Source organism: Durio zibethinus, chromosome 18 (assembly GCF_047325235.1).
Source record: "Durio zibethinus cultivar Kanyao isolate XHJ-2024 chromosome 18, ASM4732523v1, whole genome shotgun sequence".
Taxonomy (NCBI): domain Eukaryota; kingdom Viridiplantae; phylum Streptophyta; class Magnoliopsida; order Malvales; family Malvaceae; genus Durio; species Durio zibethinus.
In genome coordinates this window covers 14,133,175-14,152,480 of record NC_143179.1, presented here as the reverse complement: position 1 = coordinate 14,152,480, position 19,306 = coordinate 14,133,175, and the positions used below count along the sequence as shown (strand labels likewise).

The 19,306-nt window shown below is 30.8% G+C and overlaps 3 protein-coding genes across 3 annotated transcripts; 2 read left to right on the top strand and 1 right to left on the bottom strand.

The window, feature by feature from the left end:
- Positions 1-7,428: 7,428 nt before the first annotated feature.
- LOC111300596 (uncharacterized) lies at positions 7,429-9,402 on the bottom strand. The gene has a single exon (XM_089746841.1). It carries the CDS (start codon positions 9,176-9,178, stop codon positions 7,778-7,780), a length of 1,401 nt encoding a protein of 466 aa, XP_089602967.1. The 5' UTR covers positions 9,179-9,402; the 3' UTR covers positions 7,429-7,777.
- A 7,103-nt stretch (positions 9,403-16,505) lies between these two features.
- On the top strand, positions 16,506-17,269 carry LOC149513750 (uncharacterized). Its single transcript, XM_089748106.1, has 3 exons — positions 16,506-16,639; positions 16,699-16,822; positions 16,922-17,269. Exons 1-3 carry the CDS (start codon positions 16,506-16,508, stop codon positions 17,267-17,269), a joined length of 606 nt encoding a protein of 201 aa, XP_089604232.1.
- A 142-nt stretch (positions 17,270-17,411) lies between these two features.
- Positions 17,412-18,117, top strand: LOC149513749 (uncharacterized). Its single transcript, XM_089748105.1, has 3 exons — positions 17,412-17,502; positions 17,782-17,933; positions 18,040-18,117. The coding sequence occupies exons 1-3, from the start codon at positions 17,412-17,414 to the stop codon at positions 18,115-18,117; spliced, it is 321 nt and encodes a 106-aa protein (XP_089604231.1).
- Positions 18,118-19,306: the final 1,189 nt, after the last annotated feature.

The window sequence follows — 19,306 nt, the reverse complement described above, 5'->3', positions numbered from 1 at the left end:
TAAAAAAACAACGATTTAAAAACATGATCTTTATTGTAAATATATTATAAAAAATTATTTTTTAAAATTAAATAGTTTCAATAAAGGCAACATTTTTAAAATTAAAAACTTGGTTTTTATAGAAATTATATTATGAAAAAAATTAATTTTTAAAATTTTATTCAAAGGTTTTCTGTTTAATCAACATGGATTATGTTTTTAAGAGAATAAACATTGTCTATTTTGAAAATAATTATAACATATTTTCATAATTTACTTGTTAAATATATTATTTTTGCAATAAAGCCTAAAATATATTAACTAAATATTATGACATAAAATTTGCAAATAACATATTTTCATAACTAAGGTCAATCTACGTGTTTATTATGTGTTGAGACAATCAATGTTAGGATAGGAATTAGGTTCCTGTAATTGAACAAAATATATATATATATATATTTATATTCAAGTATTTTGAAAATATTTATTTACAAAAATACTATTTGATTTATATAAATAGTTTTAGTAATTTCTAATTTTTAATTGATTTCATAAAAATTTAAATAAACTATTTACATGTTAAATAAATAAATAATTTAAATATAACTGTATATCACATGTTATTTACATTTAATCAAGGATAATATAGTAAAAAGATTTCGTTAGTTAATCTTAGTTTCCCCTAACAAAATATAAAAATTTTACATTTTCATAATGTAGGAATTACTCATTTTCTATAATCTATAATTTATTTATTATCACTTTTTTTCCTAAAATCTTAGAATTAACAAATCAAACACCTTCTCTATGTCATATTGATTTGAGGGTTATTGTATTTATAAGGTAATTTTATCTTAGACTTGGTTGAGAATAAATAATTGCTATGAGCTTGTGCTTAATTGGATACAATAAAATGCTAAAATTTTTTTTTATCTATTTATATATAATTAGATAGTGTTTAATTAATATATTTATTAATAATCATTTTTGATTATTTATTTAATTAATTTAAAGTCTGTTAGGAAAATGGGATCCGGCCTTATGTAATTGGGTTTGGACTAATTAAAAGCCATAGAGCTTAGTCATTCTTTTTACACAGAACTCTAGCTACTTAATAAAAGAAGATGACACCACAATCTTAAAAAAAAAAAAAGAAAAAAAAAGAAATTAGAAAAATAGAAAAAAAATGGAGAAGGGAGAGTTGGTTGAACAAAAGTCGATTTATGGTTCGATTGAGCTGAAATTTTGTTAGTAGGTTTATAATTCAGAGTTTTACATTCTGAACAATGAAGATCTTTCACTTGAAGAGTTTCAGCTTTAAAACACGTGACATATTCTTTCAAGGATTTGTTCCGTCATTGAAAAATGGACATTAAGCTCAGAATGGTTTTCTTTGTTCGCTAGCTACTAATAAAATGGGCCAGAAAAGAAAGACCAAGCTGCTTGAAGGTTGAGACTAATTTTAATTCCAAGTTGGTGTTCTATGATTGAACTACCCCTTTGAGAGTTATGGTAAGTCTTTTACACACCACAAAGGCTCATTGGCTCCCTATATCAATTTGTTAGTTTTATAAAACTTAAGATGGTCAGAAAGATCAATGGTACCATCATAAGTTTTAGGAATGGGATTTTTAAATCCCTATGGTGGCAAGGCTCAATCAATATTCTCATTGAAAAGGATGTTTCTAGAATTTTAAGCTCATCTGTAAATATAAAAGACTTTATTCTTAAACTCTTTATTCATTATTTCCATCCAAGCTTCTTAGTCCCTGTTAGGTGGTGGTTTCGAGGTAGCTTATTTGATTTTTATAAAGCTCAAGATGGTAAAAGAGATCAATAGTACCATCATAAGTTTCAATAATGGGATTCTTAAATCCTTTTGGTGGCAAGGCTTGGTCAATAGCTTCATTGAAAGGGATGTTTCCAAAATCTTAAGCTTATATTCAATATGAAGGCTTTATTCTTAAACTCTTTCTTCATTGCTTCAATCCAAGCTTCTAAGTCTCTATTAGGTGGTGGTTTCGAGGTAGCCATTTGGATTTTTAGGTTATGGTTTATGTTTGGGAGTTTGTGGCGTAATAGCTTTGGGGGTTTCATCATCTTCAAGGGTCGATGAGGCAATACTATCATTGTAGGTCGACAACTTTTGTGTTTGTGGATTTCTTAAGGCTATAGGGTTTGGTTCTTTTAAGGTCTGTGATAGAGTCAAGGTCAACATCAGCTCTTTTAGTGACTGTAGTTGTTGGGTGAGGCTTCGAATTGCTTCATTATTAAGGCTATTTATTAGGTCAATGAAGGTTTGTTGGCTAAATTGAGTATTAGTTCTAGCTGCAGCAACATTATCTTTTTCATCGATAACTCTTTTCCTGCAAGGCATGATTAGTTTGGTTGAATAGACAAAGGCTCCTTACCTGACACACCAAAATGTTTGGGCTAAGCTGTTTAACGAGGTGAAAATTTTGAAATCACAAGTTCAAAAGGTCAATTGAAAGCAAAAGTCAGAGGTGTTTTTCGGTATTTTGTTCCGATACTCAAGTTAGTGCTTGAAAAGAGAAAAAATGAGAAAAATCTTAAAAAGAGAGAGGAAATTGAATAAGTCTTCTTGGAGTGAGGGGGCTAGTTATACTTGTAGGATATGAGTGTTAGACCTAGGTGACTTGAGCTCCGAGTAGTGAGTTTAGGGTTGACATTGCTAGACCACCTGATCTAGTAGATGATAGTCCAATTAGGGGATGATGAGTTAACATTTTTATATGCCTTCAAATGGGAAGTTAAGGTGGCTAGAGCTGACATAAGTCTTGAGACTTTAGGTCAGCTCGACACATTTGATCGGTCAAAATGACAAAGTTAATCCTGTTTTGTTGATGAATCACCTTTTAAAGAAAAAAAAATCCATAATACCCTTATGACTATAAAACACTCCTAACACCATCACAAATAAAAAGTTAGAATTATTGGATCTAGTGGTGGTAATTGAACGAATTTGTGCTTTCAAATTTAGGTTATTTAGGTTTCGATTGATTAAATTTAATTAGACATTTTCAGATTTGAACCATTATTCATGATATCTTGGGTTCGTATTATTTTGAATTTAAGTCATTTCAAACTTAATTATTTTTGAGTTTGTTCAAACTCAGGTTAACATAATTATAATCTTGTCAAATTTCAGATTAAATTGATCTTAGGTTCAAACTGTTGATTTTTTTTTTATTATTTCGATCTTAGGTTCAAATTGTTGATTTTTTTTTATTATTTCGAATTCAAATTGATTTAGTTTCAAACTGCTTCATATTAGTATCGTGTTAGGTATGAATTGTTTTGAGTTTAAATTTTTTTTTATATTCATATCTTTTACATTTTTCAATCAATTTGAATTACATCATGTTCAATCTTAAACTAATCTAGAGAAATTTTCAAGTTCAATCAATTTTTTTCACTTCTATTAAAATCCCAAGTCGTAGCTAAAAAAATCCTTGAAGCATATTTAATTTAATACTAGTAACTTATGAATCTCCTGATAAATAAAGCGAAGAATTTGAGGAATAAACTTCCTTCCATTTTTGAACAAGAGAACAAGCAAGCAGCATACAGAAAAAAGGCCAGCAATTGCAAGCCAGCCCAAAATCTCATCCCACATGAGAGAAAAAAAACAGAAATAAATGCTCTTTCTTTCAGTCAATTGTCACACACAACTTCTATTTTCATGCTTCATTTCTGAAAAATGTCATCAAAGTGTCCCCGCATTTTGTCACTAAAGATTGTTTGGAAACTCAAACCCCTCAACCTTTATTTTTGTACTGCAAAAAATGCAACCCAGAATAGAATGTACTCTTTTTCATACAAACTGTTCAGCTTCTTACTTATTTACATCTTAGTGGAAGGGGGTCCATAAGAGTAAGACTTCAGAGAAAAGAATATTAGGAAAATGAATGGAGTTATATTAACGTAATATTATACTCTTTTGTCACAAATTTAGTATATGAGTTTAAATTAAAGCTTCTAAAATTGATCTGAATTCTACAACCTCCTTCAATCCGCATGAATCCAACCACTTTATTTGACCATGAAAAGTTAGTAACTCGAATTCGACTAATCTAAACTTAAAATAATTTAAATTTAAATTAATATGATTCTATGAATCAAACCTAAACAATTTGAAATACTAACTTGAGATGAATCCAATTCAATAATTTGAATCCTTTTAATTATTTGAATTTGAATAATTTAATTGTCAAATCCTAAGACTCATTTCTTAAATGATATAAACTCAAAATGATCTGAAGCCGAAACTTCTTCAACTCAAAATGATTAGACCAAAGTGATCTGATTCAAATTCAACATTACTCGTCAAATCTTAAATTATATTAAGATTATCTTAGAAAGTTAAATTTTAACTATCTACTCAAAACATTGGACATCATATTCTTTTAAAACCTTATAACTAATATCATATTTTTTTCATATCATATAAACTCTAATTAATTTTATTATCTCTAATTAACTAAATTTCAAAATTAGAGATTAATTAAAACAAGAAAAATTGTTCAAGAAAACTTGCTTCTGCTTCATCCTTCCTCTTTCTTTCTTTTTTTTTTAATAAGATAAATAGAATAGAAGTATAATTAGAATTGTCAAAACTGACTCGAATTCGAAAAATACGTATTATTCAGTTCACTTTGATCAAGAAAAGTTAATAACATAAACTCATCCATCTTGAACCCCAAAATAATCTGATTTCCCAAAATGATCTAACTTGAAATGATTTAAAATTAAGTTGATTTTATTTTAAAATTTAATAATTTTGACCCAAAAATAATTCAAACCTGAATAATTCGGATATTACAATTAAAAAATTTGAATTCAAAATAACTTGAATCATATATGACTCAAATTCAGAATAATTTTAATTTTAATTTTTTGGATCCGAAATGACTCAACCAAAACTTGACCTAATGATCCAATTGCCACATTTAAGTATAATAGAGAAAGATTCACTCAAAAAAGGCGGAAGTGAAGGAACAAAATAACCCTAATTAATTTGCTAAATAGAAAGAAATAATTAGAATTAAGATTGAGTAGATTCTAGAAATATTAAAACTAAATATTTAAGGGCTAGGAAGGGTATAAACGTAGGGAATAATGTCCTCTAATCCTCAATTTGTGCCCTATACATATTTTGCAATGAAATCTAATGTGCTCAAAGAAACATGGGAGGAGTCAACGGATAGAAGAGTAAGCCTTAGCCCTTATGTCATATGAGTTCTGATTTTACGACTTGATAAAAATTATTATGAACTTTTGATATAACTTAAAAATAATTATAAAATTATAATTGAAATTAAATTTATTAATAAAAATAAATTTATCTAACTAAAATATTAATAAAATCTATTTAGTATTTGATGATTGTGTTAAACTATGTGAAGATTAATTTCATGATAACTTCCACATAATCATGTTCATGAATTCAAAACTCTATAATTCTTGCTTTTTTATATGCCATATTAATTTGCAATTTTTTTTTGTCATTGAAAATTATAATTTCTAGATGTTATAAATTCCTTTTAAAATAGAATATAATTACATTAAATTCAAACTAAACCTTTCTTTTAAAAATTTTCTAGATAGATGGGGACAGAAAATAAAATGTAACCGGTTTGTCTCTTAGCCAAATAAAGCTGAGAAAAAGTTTCAGGCCCTCACGTGGGATACTTAAGTCTTATTTCAAGTATCAACATTAATTCAATGTTTCTATGCTTTTCCTTTTTCTCCATTTTCACTTTTTTTTCTTCTGTTTGAGGAAAGTTAAATAAAGATAAATAATTTATGAGAATTAAGCTTTCTGCAATTTCAGCTCTACGCCTGTGAATTTGATTCTACTTTCAAGCTTCTAGATATTGACAGTTTCATTTTACATCCAAGTACCATTAATGTTAAGGGAAATTTCAAATTTAGTTAAATTTTTTTTATGCATTCACCTTTACAAGGTGATAGTCAATAAATTTGAAGATCAAATCTTAATTATGTAATCTCTTATTCTATCTCAAGTTATGGTCTTATTTGTAAAATAAATAAATAAATAATGGTGAAAAATTCAGTTTGCGAAGACTTGCCAACAATTTAAGCTGTTCAAATGCGGTAATAATTATCAACATTACATACATGAAGTAACCAACAAAGACATATTAAAAATTTGGTAGGGAAAATTCATATTATTCATCATTATTTTTTTTTTCTGAGTCGACCAATTATGTTTGTGTTCCATAGCAACAAAACTGGAATTAATAACTTTTTGCAAATGTAATTGTCCAAGGCCTTTCATTGAACCAACAAAAGTCCTAAATCAAGTGATAACTGGAATGCAAGATGTAAGAATAAGACAGCAGGCTCTATATCTATGTCCTCTCTCTCTCTCTCTATATATATATATATATATGTATATATATAACTTTCTTTTATTTTTTATTCCCTTTGTCTCAATTTCTTTGCCTTTCTTTTTTGGGATGTCTTAAAGATATATATATTTTTTAACATTTAAAACTCTTATTTTTTATATTTTAAAATTATTTTTATGATTTTTTTTTTTACTTTTTGACATCAAAAATCATAAAATTTTAATTTTATAAAAAAAATTAAAATTTAGCATTAAATACATTAAAATTAATTTTTTTTAAATTTCGTAAAAATCAATACATAACAAATATTTTGAGTAAGAGAGAGAATATTGATATATATGAATTAAAAGGGGAATAACTTGTCACTTCAGCTTTTCATTTCTTTGGAAAAGTTTGTGAACAAGGAAGTTTAAAAGCACCTCAAACAGAAAACATTGGTGCAAATTTTCAATATATATATATATATATATATATATATATCTATCTATCTATCTATCTATTACCTAGTTTCTCAGAAGATGCTAAACAATTGAAACAGCTTCGTGGGAAAAATGTAAAACTAAAGCTTGTGAATAAACAAAAAGGTAGTGTTTCTAATACATAGGTATAGTAAATTCTCGAGAAAAAATGTAAAATTTTTGGTAAATAATGCATATTTATTGAAACGTATAATTCATTTGTCAATGAAATTACGTTAATCAGTCAGAACTCAGATTGATAAAAAGTCGAAAACAACATCTCTGGGCAGGAAACTTTAAGGTTTATATGGATTCCTTTTGATGTTTTAATTATACGTGAGACATCGCACTGCAGCCATTTTTTAAGATGCATGCATGTATCAGTGCTTAATAACAATAATAATAATTATATTATTATTATTATTATTATCGTTATTATTATTATTAAGCCAATTGCTCTATATGCATTTGTCGTTGTACTAAATAACCGAAATGCAATGAATGATACTGTAAAGGATTTGAAAAGGCCTAGTTAAATTGTACTAACAAAATATTTGAATAACCACAAATTTTAATGCAATTCTTTTCTCCATTTTTCTGTGTTAAGTACAAAAGAGTCAATCAGGGTTTAATTTGTGCAACCTATAACAATTTCACCAGTCTGGAAATGAAAGGAAACAAAACCAAAGAACCAGGTGGACAGGTAACAACACTCAACTAGGTTATAGCTTGATTCAAGAATTGGTCCTACTCTGACAACATGCACGTGTTACATGTCCAATTCCAAAGTTTAATTTGTCCAAGTCCAAAACCTGCAATAATTTGAGAAGGCAATTTTTTTTACGTATTCTATTAGACTATAACTAATTTTTACAAAGGCTACCCATGAATAATACTAGTAAAACTGATTAAAAGACCATGATAAAGGAAGAAGAGTAATTCTCAGTCGAAATCATAATAGAAATGATATTTGATGCAAACAAAAAACACCGAAACACCAAATAGAGAGAATGAGTAGGAAAGTCCTGGTGGAGCTTGAGACTTGTTCAGTGGCAGGCTCAGAGAAACATTTTTGCTGCAAATACCAACTCCAATTTTCACACTATATGCTTCAGCTGAACTCAAACAGAGACCTGGATTTCCACTAAGGTCCAAATTCCTCCCCAACCGCTTCAAAAAACTTGCATTGAATGGAACAACGCCATCAAGCAAATTTCTGCTGAGATTCAGGTGATAAATGTGAGAGAAACTGCCAAAACTCATAGGAATTTCACCTGTTAATCTGTTGTTTTGAAGAGACAGAGTACTTAAATTCGTAAGCATTGACAAGCTTGGTGGTATGGTCCCTAAATACCCTGAATTGGCAAGCCTCAGCTCTTGTAGTTTCACTAAAATGCCAATCTCTAGAGGCAAAGTTGTGAACATTGGATTATCATCCATAATAAAATATTGCAAGCTTTGTAACTTAGACAATCCTTTTGGAAAATTTCCTCCCAGTCTGTTGTTACTCAAAGCCATGAAAACCAAAAACCTGAGCTTTTCAATGCTATCAGGAATCCTATCGACAAGTAAATTTGAGCTCAAATCAAGCTTTTGAAGCATAGCAAGCTGGCCAATCGTCTCAGGGATTGAGCCTGTAAAGGAATTATAGCTCAAATCAAGGCCTACAAGGTTTTTCAGATTACCCAATTGGGTTGGGATGGTACCTGAAAGCATGTTGTAGCTCAAATCAATGTGCACTAAAGAGGTCAAGCTGAATATTTTAACAGGGATTGGTCCAGTGACATGATTTTGTGACAGTGTGAGTATTTGTAGGGACTTCAATGAAGATATTTGAGGTGGAATAGGGCCAACAAGTCCCGGATTTGAACGGAGACTTAGTTGTTGAAGTGAAGAATTGGAAAGCCTGTTTGGAAAAGAGAGAGAAGTTTTGGTATGAGTGAAACAATTGAAGAAGAAAACTGATTGCAAGTAAGGAAGAGTAAAGATTTGACTGGGAAATATAGCAGTTTTCTTGCAAGTTGGGTTCGGAGAGTAGCCAAAATCAAGCCTAGAGACATGAAGGAAGTTATCTGAGCCTGGTTTGCACTCGATTCCAGGCCAAGACGAGCCAGGTTTACAAGGGTTTGGATAGGAGACTCTCCAGGTTTGATCGGAGGACATAGATTCCATTATCTTGAAAAGGGTCTCAGCCTCAGAGGGAGCCATGGTGGTAGGCTGGAGATCCGTGTGTTGCGGCTGTGATTGTTTCCTTGCACGAATGGAAACACTGGAGACAGGTAGAATAGAGAAGAGTGAAAGGAGAACAGGAAAGAGAAGAAGGAGGAAGAAAAAACGCCACATTGTGGTGAGGCTGCGTAGGTGGTCTGCTCAGATTGTAGCAGCTGTTTTGGTGGTTTATTTTGACTGAATGTTGGTGGAATTATTGGAAGTGAAGTGAAGTGAGCTGAGGCGGAGCTAATAATGAAGCTGCATCTCAATTTTGATGCCTTTGTCGTTGCGGGTGAGACTGTGAGAGAGTGACAGAGAAAGAGAGTGGGGAATTGAAAAGTGATTGAAGTGATATGTCATATGTGGGTCATAACTCGTGATATTTGAGTGAGAATTTGAAGCCAAGATGGGCCCACAAAGGATTCAAAAATAAGTTGATTTCTGCGTGACAGAGAGAGAGAGAAAATTTTTTTCTCTCCAAAAGAGGTTGAAGAAAGGTTATTACATGAGACCATGTCTCCTTTTATTAGACAGATGTATACTACGCACAAATCTAAAGGCATATTGCGCCCTCGCCAATGAACAAACAATAATTATAATTGAATTCAAAATTTAACACAATTCATTAAGTTACATTAAGAGATGATGCGTAACAAATTTAAAATTTTATATTTCAATATTTATATATATTTTTTATTTTCAAATTATGATATTTTATTAAAAAATTATAATTATAAATCATGATAAAATGAGATTAAAGCTCAAATTTTTACTATATCATAACTATTGAACTTTGTAACTTTATTTCAATTTATTAAAATTTGTTAGTATATTTTAATTTTATTGATTTTCAATAAAAATAACGAATTGGAATATTTCAAACGATATTTTATTAATTCAAATAATAAATTCCACTTCCTTTCATTTTCAATTTGTTGATTTTTGAACGAAAGATAACGAAATTGAAATATTTAAAAAATTATTATGTTAATGTATATGATAAATTTGCATTAATTTCATTATTTTACATCTAAAAATCAATAAAATTAAAGTATGACAATAAAATTCAATATTAACTCATAAAATAATAATAAATTTGACCTTAATCCCTTTAATCCCTAATATTATTAAGGTGCAATGTTAACTGTTGATATCAGTCCAAGTTTTTAGATTATTCGTATTGACCATGAGGAACCTTGAGGGGTTTCTTTTTTTTTTTTTTTGCAAAAAACCTTGAATTTAATTCTTATCCATGATTTTTTTTTTTATGTTATTTAAGCGAAGGAGGAAATTCTCAACAATTATATCCTGACCTAGAGTTGGAGAGTTGGAGTTGAAACAATTTATTTTAGATTTGCACTAATAAGAAAGGGTGAAGTGAATAAGGTAATGTTTGGTTCAAAAAAATATAGTTTTTTTTCGTTTTTATTTTTATAGAAAATAAAAAATGTGAGTGAAAATATGTTTAGTTGAAAAAATAAAAATTATTTTTTGAAAAATGAAAATGAAAATGAGCCAAAATTAAAGAACAAAAGAAAGATTTTTTTAGTGTTTTCAAAAAAATCATGGAGAATAAACGAAGAAGATGAAGACACGGGTTCATTAAAATATTTTTTATTGTTCACTCAATGATTCCATCACACATAAATTCGATTTACAATCGACCCAAAATTATTGTTCTTTTGGGTAAAAGCTAAAATAAGCATATTCTCCGTCCTTGCTTCTATCTTTTTTTTCTCTCTTTTTCTTTTACCTTGATCGAGTGTCCATACTGGCACTGGTAATAATTATTATTTTATTTTCCTCTGTGACCTTGCAAGCTGGCCAATTAAGGTATCAAACTTGCAAGAGTTGCCAAGCACCTAAACTAAAAAACAAACATACAGAGTCCATGTTGATGGTTCTTGGATTTTAAAAGATCTCATGCAAGCAACTTCATATATTTTTTATTTAGTTCATTTTTTTTTCACAGAGCATTTGGAATGTAGTTTACAAATCAAAGGTATAGATTTAAACCAAACTTCAACTATTGGTTGCCACGATCAGTATGCATGGGGTGAGATTATATGTGATAATATTGCTTAGGTTGTAGTTGATAAGAATTACAATTATTTGAGCACGAGCTTAGGTGTGTTTCTTCTTAATCCTTTAGAGTCTAATGTAGTTTTAGATATATATTATTTAACCTGTAGGGTTAAACATTATTTTTTATCTTGAAAATGTAAATACAAAACATGTTTTTAAAATTTTTATTTTTGTGTATCAAACATGGTTTTTAAAATTCAAAAAATACAAAGTAAAAATAAAAAATATTTTTTATAACCAATCAGACCCTAAGTAATGCTAAACCTATTAGCTCTTTGTGAGTACAGCAGAGGCAGATCCCTTTTGAATTAGAATGTTTATGGATACTTAAAAAATTAAAAAAGAAAAAAATTTAAAAGAAAATTTTTTGGACATTTTCAAAATTTTTTTTCAGAACATCTTTTTTATTTACAAAATTAATAAATTTTTATACATTATAAATAGATACTCTTATAAAAAAATTTAAAATCTCTGGCTGAAATACTGTCATTCTTTTTCACAGAGGTTAGATGAATTTTTACTAATTAACTGACTCTGGATATTTTAAAAGGATGAAATATGAGAATAGTGACAGCTTAAAATGCAGTTCCCTGACTAGAAATATAGATATTTACCTGCTTGGCCTGGAATAATCGATATTAGCAAATGATGAATGAGACGAAGATAGAAGATATTTCAGTTCAAGTGATAGTTAATTTCACTAAAAAAAAAAAATTAGTACTCTCTAATAACAAATCACATTATTTTTTATAATAAATCTTATTTTTTCAACAGATCTCATTTTAATAAAAAATTCAATACTCTACCCATTAACAACTGTATTACTCGATTGTTAATACTAACTCTCATTTAGGTTATACTATGAGAGATGATTACTTTAAAGTTATCTAAATCTCATTTCATACAATTATAATTTTCCCTCAAAAGACTGTTTTGCTCAATTGCAATTTGCATGGAAGTGTGTGTTTTTTTTTTTTAATTTTCTTTAAATAGTAAGAAACAAACACTATTGTGAGCACAGATATAGAGTTAACTTATGTAAATCAGGACCTGGGAACCACAGACGGGCAAAAAATAATTATAGTTTTTGTCTGTTTCAACCTCAAATTCAGGACAATTTCATTATCTTCAGCAAATCCTGAAGCTCATAAACATCAAAATACAAAATACGACAAATAGAAATAACAAAAAAAAAAAAAAACCAAAGAATTATGCAGTCAGACATGGCAGCAAGTGAAAATTTTAAATTACTACAAAAAAGCTGAGATGATGATGGGCCAAACTGGAAACCCCAAATTTAATGCAATTTTAAAACATTAAATTTGTCTCAAATTATCAACTTATTGGTTGGAAAGATAAAAAATTTCATTTTTTAAAATAAAATTTTGATTTTAAATATTACAAATGAAAAAAATTTTAAAATTTTTTTTAATAAAATTTAATTCAATTCGATTTTAAATTAATTGAAATATACGTAATCAACATAAAAAAATCTTAAAAAAAAAATATTTGTCTCAAATTTTTTAGTTTATACTTTATAAAATAAAAAATCATTATGTCAATTCAGGCATTAATAAGGGTTTTCACAATAACTTAAAGGTAACTTGTACAAGCATCATGCACGCAAAAAAAAAAAAAGAAAAAGGGCAAAAATAAGGTCAAGCAAGAGGGGATTTTAGAAAATTTATTAGGATATTTATTTATTTATTTTAAAATATACACATATGACTGAATTTTTATTCCCATGTAAGTACTAGAATTCGTGTAGGTTTTGCTATTTAAGGATAAAAATATTAGGCCAAAATTATAAATTAAAACTGTCCCATTAAAGCTGACAAAAATTAATTCAAATTCGAAAATTTCTTTAAATCCAACCGAACTTTATCCAAAAATATCAGCGGTCTGATTTTAAAATATTAAAATTTAAATAGTTCAAAACTTATCTCAAAATTAAATTAAATTAATTTTAGTTTTAATAATTTGAATCGAAAATTATTTAAACTCGAAATTTCTAGAATGTTTATTTATACAAAGTGACCTGATTCAAATTAGATTCGAGATTGTCACTTCTACCAAATATCACCTTTAAAAAAAAAAAAAAAATCCCTAGGACACATTCATCAATAGGAGCAGTCCCTTCAGTACTCAGATTCATGGGTCCCTATTGTCACATATATATTTCTCTTCCCAGGGATTCAATTTTTGTTAAAAGGGGAGAGACAAGACGAATCAAAATTTGCAGTCTTTCTGAGAAATACATCTGGCGTTGGTTAGGGCTTTTTCTTTTGTTAATTCTGGGGATTAATAAAATCCAAAGCCTGCCAACGATAGGGAACTAACTCTTCAAACGTCTTCATCATTATCATCCCTTTCATTTTTATTTTTATGTTTCATTGTCATTAATATTGTCGATATTAATTAATATTATATTTAAAGAATTATGTATTTTTTATAAATTATTATTTAAAATTAATTAATTTAAGAATGAATATTATGTTAATTAATGAATTCATAGTGCATATATTATATTAAAAATTTTGAAAACTTAAATATTATATCGAATATTTTATTATAGTTTAATGGTTATTAGTAACATTAAACCAAAAAGAAATTTGATTAGCTTAATAAGAGATGCAGCATGAGTGAATGTAGATACAACAAAGTCAGAAACAAGAACATTAAACCAAATTCCAAGCAAATGAAATTTGAAACCAAGCACTGGAAGCCAATGTGCCTTGAAATAAAATTTCCTAATCTGTTCTACGATGGTGTAATTGGAAGCTAGCACTAAACCATTCTATGAACACACTAAAAACATCCTTCCGTGTTCACCACTAAACATAATAAGTCCTAAATGTTCGTCGTTCTTGAGAAATTTTGAACAGGAAAACAAGAAACAAGAACCTGAGCAGATGAAATGGGTTATGAAGCGTGAAAAATATCAGTTAAATATAATCAACCAATATAGGCTTCATGACAGAATTATCCGAATGCCAGTCATCATAACAACATAAAGTTAAATTTCTCCTTTCTTTCACAAGTTGAGGCAGAAGCATGAAAGAACCAAAATTGCCTATTGCATAGGATTTGTGCTTCTGGAGAATTTCTTCCTTTTCTACTAAAGTTGGTTGTTTCCATCTTTGAATCTTCAAGAAATATTCCATTACTCATAATCAAAGCAATTAATATTTCAATGAACTAAAGGTTGACCACATGTCTATTATTTACCACGTACACATCTGTCAAGGCCCTCAGATGAATCTGCAGCCACACACTCACACTCATCTGAATTGCACCAAAATTTTTCAAAACAAAACCTTCTCTGCATATGGGTATATGATCAGCTGCTGAAGAAGTCCAATCTTGAACTAAAGGATCAGCTGCTGAAGAAGTCCAATCTTGAACTAAAGCATCACCAAGCCTATCCCTGCAACCCTGTGTAACCAGCTACAGGCAAGGCTGGCAAACGATAAAGACATTGAATGCTTGCTTAGAATCCTCTAACATTTTTAAAAATAATGGGTCGCCTGCCAAAACGCCAAGGGCAGTTATCCTAAAACTATTCCATGCCAAAATCACCATCAAACTGGAATAGAAAGAATTCCTATATGATCTCCTTGTTCCTTTATAGTTTCAATCATGTTTCTAGAGTGGCCCCAAATGGTCTTAGAATTGAAAGTCTTAACTATTTACAATGATCCAATCAAACTCAAGGTTTCCATTTGTCATCCTTTCACACAAAAATCCTAGTATTTCCCTTCAGTTCCCATGTGAGAAATCTTCCTTCATAACTCGTACCCATCAGCCATGCTAGTCATACGAATCAAAGTAACAAATAGACAAGAAAGGAAAAACAAATTCAGAAAAACTGAAGATTTAACAGTAGAAACTCCCACAGGGGAATAAGATACTTGACTAATGACAAGGCAAAGACTCTTTTCTTTTCTTTTCTTTTCTTTTATCCTATTCTGATATGTGAGATATGATTACAAAATATAATATTGCCTTCATTCTATGCTGCAAGACTACTATAACATGCTGTATGACTTTTGTCTTGTTCTCCCAGCTCAAGATCCTTATATGTGTCAAGAGATGACTGTGGAATGACCCCCACCGTTGTTTCAGTTGTCTGTTAAACCTCACAAGTAACATGACATGGTTGTAAGTTATCAACCTCATCTGGAGCATCAAAAGGTTTCAATTCATATCTCAGTAAAAAAAATTCACGTTCATGAATTACCTTTTAAATGTGGAGGATTGAATAAAATTTTTAACAAGTTTCTTTTGACGGCTCGTCGGTGAGAGGAGTATAGTCTTGTTTTTACAAGAGTCTAAACCTTGAGATTGTTTCTTTAGCTATCTTTGAGGAGGAAGTGGAGTTCAAGAAGGAAGTAAGTGGTAGTTTGAGAGTAGAGTTAAGATGGCAGAAGACTTTGAATATATGTGAGGGCAGCTAACTCGAGCAGAGGAAGAAATGGATAGGGTAGTATCGACTAATGGTGGGTTGATTGGTTCAAATGGAGAGGAGAGGAGATGGATGGTGGGCAAAATCCATACATCTAGACCTTTCAACAAGGAAGCAATGGTTAGCATGTTCAAAGTTGTATGGAGGCTAGCAAAGATGGTCGATATAGTGGTGCTGAAGGACAATCTCTTTTTATTTAAGTTTAACTCTGTGATGGACAAAAATAGGGTTTCAGAGGGTGCCCCATGGTAATTTGATAAGCACCTGTTATTAATGGAGCCTTAAAAAGCAGAATTACAACCACAAGACTATTAATGTTTCTGTAGTAAAGAGTGATGGAAATAAGGGGAAGTGGAAGAAGATGGCACATTCAACAAACCAAAAGTCTGAAGAATTTGTGGCTGAGTTAGAGAAAAGAAAAAAGGAAAGATAGGAGGGTGAGTGTGTATTAATGGACGTGGATATATATACCATTAAATAGGACCAGGGAAGAGGTCTTGTTGGACAAACCAAATAAGCTAGAAATGAAGGATGCTAGTTTCCAAGCCCTTCGAAATCAATGAGGTACCTTAGCATGGAACTTGCGTGGGCTTGGGAACCCACGGACAGTTCGTGCTCTTAAGAAAATTCTGGAGAAAAAAGATCCCGAAGTTGTGTTCCTGAGAGAAACAATTATGCAGGACATAGCTCTTGACAAAATACGTAGAAAATGTAAAATGCAGTCGGTGTTTGTGGTGAGTGTTGCTGGAAGAGGTGGTGGTTTGGCTATGATGTAGAGGAAGGATGTGTCTTTAAGTTTAATTAGTTTCTTGAAGTATTATACTGATATGGAGGTGGGGGACAAAACGGGAAAGAGATGGAAGCTGACGGGATGTATGGGGAGCCGAATGTAAGACTAAGGGAAAAAGCATGGAACATACTGGCACAATGGCTGCTACGTCCCAGTTACCATGGCTGTGTGTGGGAGATTTCAACGAGATTATGTGGGACTCCAAAAAAACTGGAGGAAGACAAAGGGGCAAATGCGAACCTTTAGGCAAGTGGTACAGGAAGTTGGCTTGGAGAATCTAGGATATACTTGTTTATGGTAATCTTGGGAAAGGGTTGAAGGCACACACACAATAAGAGAAAGGCTGGACCGGGCTCTGGGTGACAAGGAATGGAAGGGGTTGTTCCCCTTGTTTGTGGTCAGAAATCTTCCAGGCACACTATATGATCATAACCCAGTACTGATAGATACAGAAAGCAGGAGGGGTCGAGGAAAAAGGCAAAGAAGGCATTTTTTCTTCGAATATATGTGAACAAGGGAACCACGATGCCAACAGCTTATGTGGGAAAGCTGGGGGAAGAACGGACATCAGGATATTTTGACAAAATTGGAAGACGTGAAGAAATGCTTAATAAGGTGGCATAGCCAAACTTTTAGAAGTCTCCATAATGACATTGAGTGGCTCTCTAAACAGTATGAGAAAGTAAAAATGGCAGAGCCCGGTAATGACGCAAGCGAGGAAGCTTTGAAGCTACGAGCACAGTTAAATGAACTATTAGAGAAAGAAGAGATTTTTTGGCAGCAACGTTCGAGAATATTATGGCTGTGGGAGGGGGATAAGAACACGACATTCTTTCATGCTCAAGCATCCAGTAGAAAAAGAAGCAATTTTATCAATGAGTAGAGAATAAGGTAGGGGTTTAGTGTGAAGAAACAGCTGAGATCCAAGAAATAGCACCAAGATATTTTGGAAGGCTTTCGAATCACAAGGACCATCGAATTATGAAGATGTTATTAAGGCAGTGGACATACAAGTTTCAGATGAGATGAATGCCATTTTACTAGCTGATTTTCAGGCGAAAGCAATTAAAGAAGCGATCAAGCAGGTGCATCCAAACAAATCCCCGGGGCCTAATGGTATGCCATCTCTGTTCTATCAAAAGTATTGGCTTGTGATAGGACCTGATATTATAAATTTGTATTTATCTTGTTTGGATGGTGATTGTAACATTCAGGATCTTAATTCCACAAATATTGTGCTTATTCCTAAAACGAATAATCTTATAAATATGTCTAACTTTTGCTCAATTAGCTTGTGTAATGTCAGCTATAAAATCATAGCGAAAGTTCTTGCTAATCGGCTGAAACACATATTACCTCATTGCATAAGTGAGCTCTAAAGTGCTTTTGTACCAGGTAGGCTTATTTCAAACAATACGAGGATTGCTTATGAACTGTTGCGCTCACCGAAACTGAAAAGAACAGGAAAAGAGGGATATACAGCTCTCAAGTTAGATATGAGTAAGGCTTACGACGGAATGGGATGGCCTTTTCTGGAGTCGATGATGGTGATAATGGGATTTAAAGACAGGTGGAATGGTGGATTTAATTGATAAGGTAGTGCGTACGATCAGTGTCTTACTCAGTGGTTGTAAATGGCAATGTCTCGGATAGGTTCTACCCAATACGGGTCTGCGCCAGGGTGATCCCCTCTCGATCCCTATTAGGGACGGCAATCCAATCCGATTCTAACAGGTTTTGATCTGACCCGATCTTATGGGATCGATTTTTTTTTTTAAATTCAATTTTCGGGTCGGGTTGGGTCGGGTAAAGTTGGGAACCAATCGGGGTCGGTTCGGATTCGAGTTAGCCTAAAATCAGATCCGACCCGATATTATATAAAAAATTATTTTTTAATTAATTATTTAATTTTTTATTTATATAATGATATTTTTAAATATTTATATTTAAAAAATAATATTTTATATTTCAAAAAATAATATTTTATTAATTTCGGGTCAGGTACGATTTACATAGTATCGGGGTCGGGTCGGGTTAGGGTATAAAAAAAAAATTCAGGTAAAGTCGGATTTGGGTTTAATAAAGCATAAAATCGGGTCGGGTTCGGGACGAGCAAAACCCACCCCGAACCTGATCCGATGCCAACCCTAATCCCTATATTTATTTTTGGTATGTTCAGAGGGATTCTCAGCATTTTTTTCTCTAAATACTAGAGGGACGGACTGATGGGAAATTTGCAAAGATAATAAAAGCCGAGAGTCCAAGAGTCCAAGAGTTTAGGAACCTTGGGAAATTTGCAAAGACAATGATGGGATTTGTAGCTTGGTTGTTGCGCTACTTTGTTTCCCTTTCTTTATGTCTTTTAGCTTAAAATAAAATGAAGGAGGTAACAAGGGTAAGATGAAAAAGTCGATTTTGAAAAAGGGGCAAGTTTCTGTGAATGTCATGAAATGGGTTGGTATGTATGTGTTGACTTTGAATACAATACTAAGAAAAAAGAGGGTTTAATATAAATAAAAAATTAAATAAAAAAAAGAAGAAGAACTAATGTAGGAAGGGATTTTTGGCATATGTTTCATTGTATTTACCTTTCTCTTTCTATAATTATGTGTCTTGGATGGATTTATTTATAATCTTCACTTCACTTGTTATTTATTGACTATTCACTAGATGCAAAACATTTTAAAAATTTTAATATATATATATATAAATTTTTTTTAAAAAAAATTAAAACTCTACCTAAAATATTAAAAGAAATTCAAATCATGTTTTGAATGATTTATTTTCTTGAATTTTGCCTAAATATTAAAAAATTAAAGAAAAATTTTCTTCACAAAATAAATAATAATAATAATTTCTCTCATCCTTATTTATATTTGCTTTTTACTTATTTATTAACTCGTCACATGCATGAGCATTA

Excerpts from the sequence above, each read along its gene's own strand:
- LOC111300596 (XM_089746841.1), bottom strand. The coding sequence starts at position 9,178 with ATGTGGCGTTTTTTCTTCCTCCTTCTTCTCTTTCCTGTTCTCCTTTCA.
- LOC149513750 (XM_089748106.1), top strand. The coding sequence starts at position 16,506 with ATGGAACATACTGGCACAATGGCTGCTACGTCCCAGTTACCATGGCTG. Across the intron at positions 16,640-16,698 it reads TGCGAACCTTTAGGCAAGTG|GGTTGAAGGCACACACACAA; the intron begins GTACAGGAAGTT and ends ATCTTGGGAAAG. Across the intron at positions 16,823-16,921 it reads CACTATATGATCATAACCCA|CTTATGTGGGAAAGCTGGGG; the intron begins GTACTGATAGAT and ends CGATGCCAACAG.
- LOC149513749 (XM_089748105.1), top strand. The coding sequence starts at position 17,412 with ATGAATGCCATTTTACTAGCTGATTTTCAGGCGAAAGCAATTAAAGAA. Across the intron at positions 17,503-17,781 it reads CAAATCCCCGGGGCCTAATG|GTAGGCTTATTTCAAACAAT; the intron begins GTATGCCATCTC and ends CTTTTGTACCAG. Across the intron at positions 17,934-18,039 it reads CTTTTCTGGAGTCGATGATG|GTTCTACCCAATACGGGTCT; the intron begins GTGATAATGGGA and ends TGTCTCGGATAG.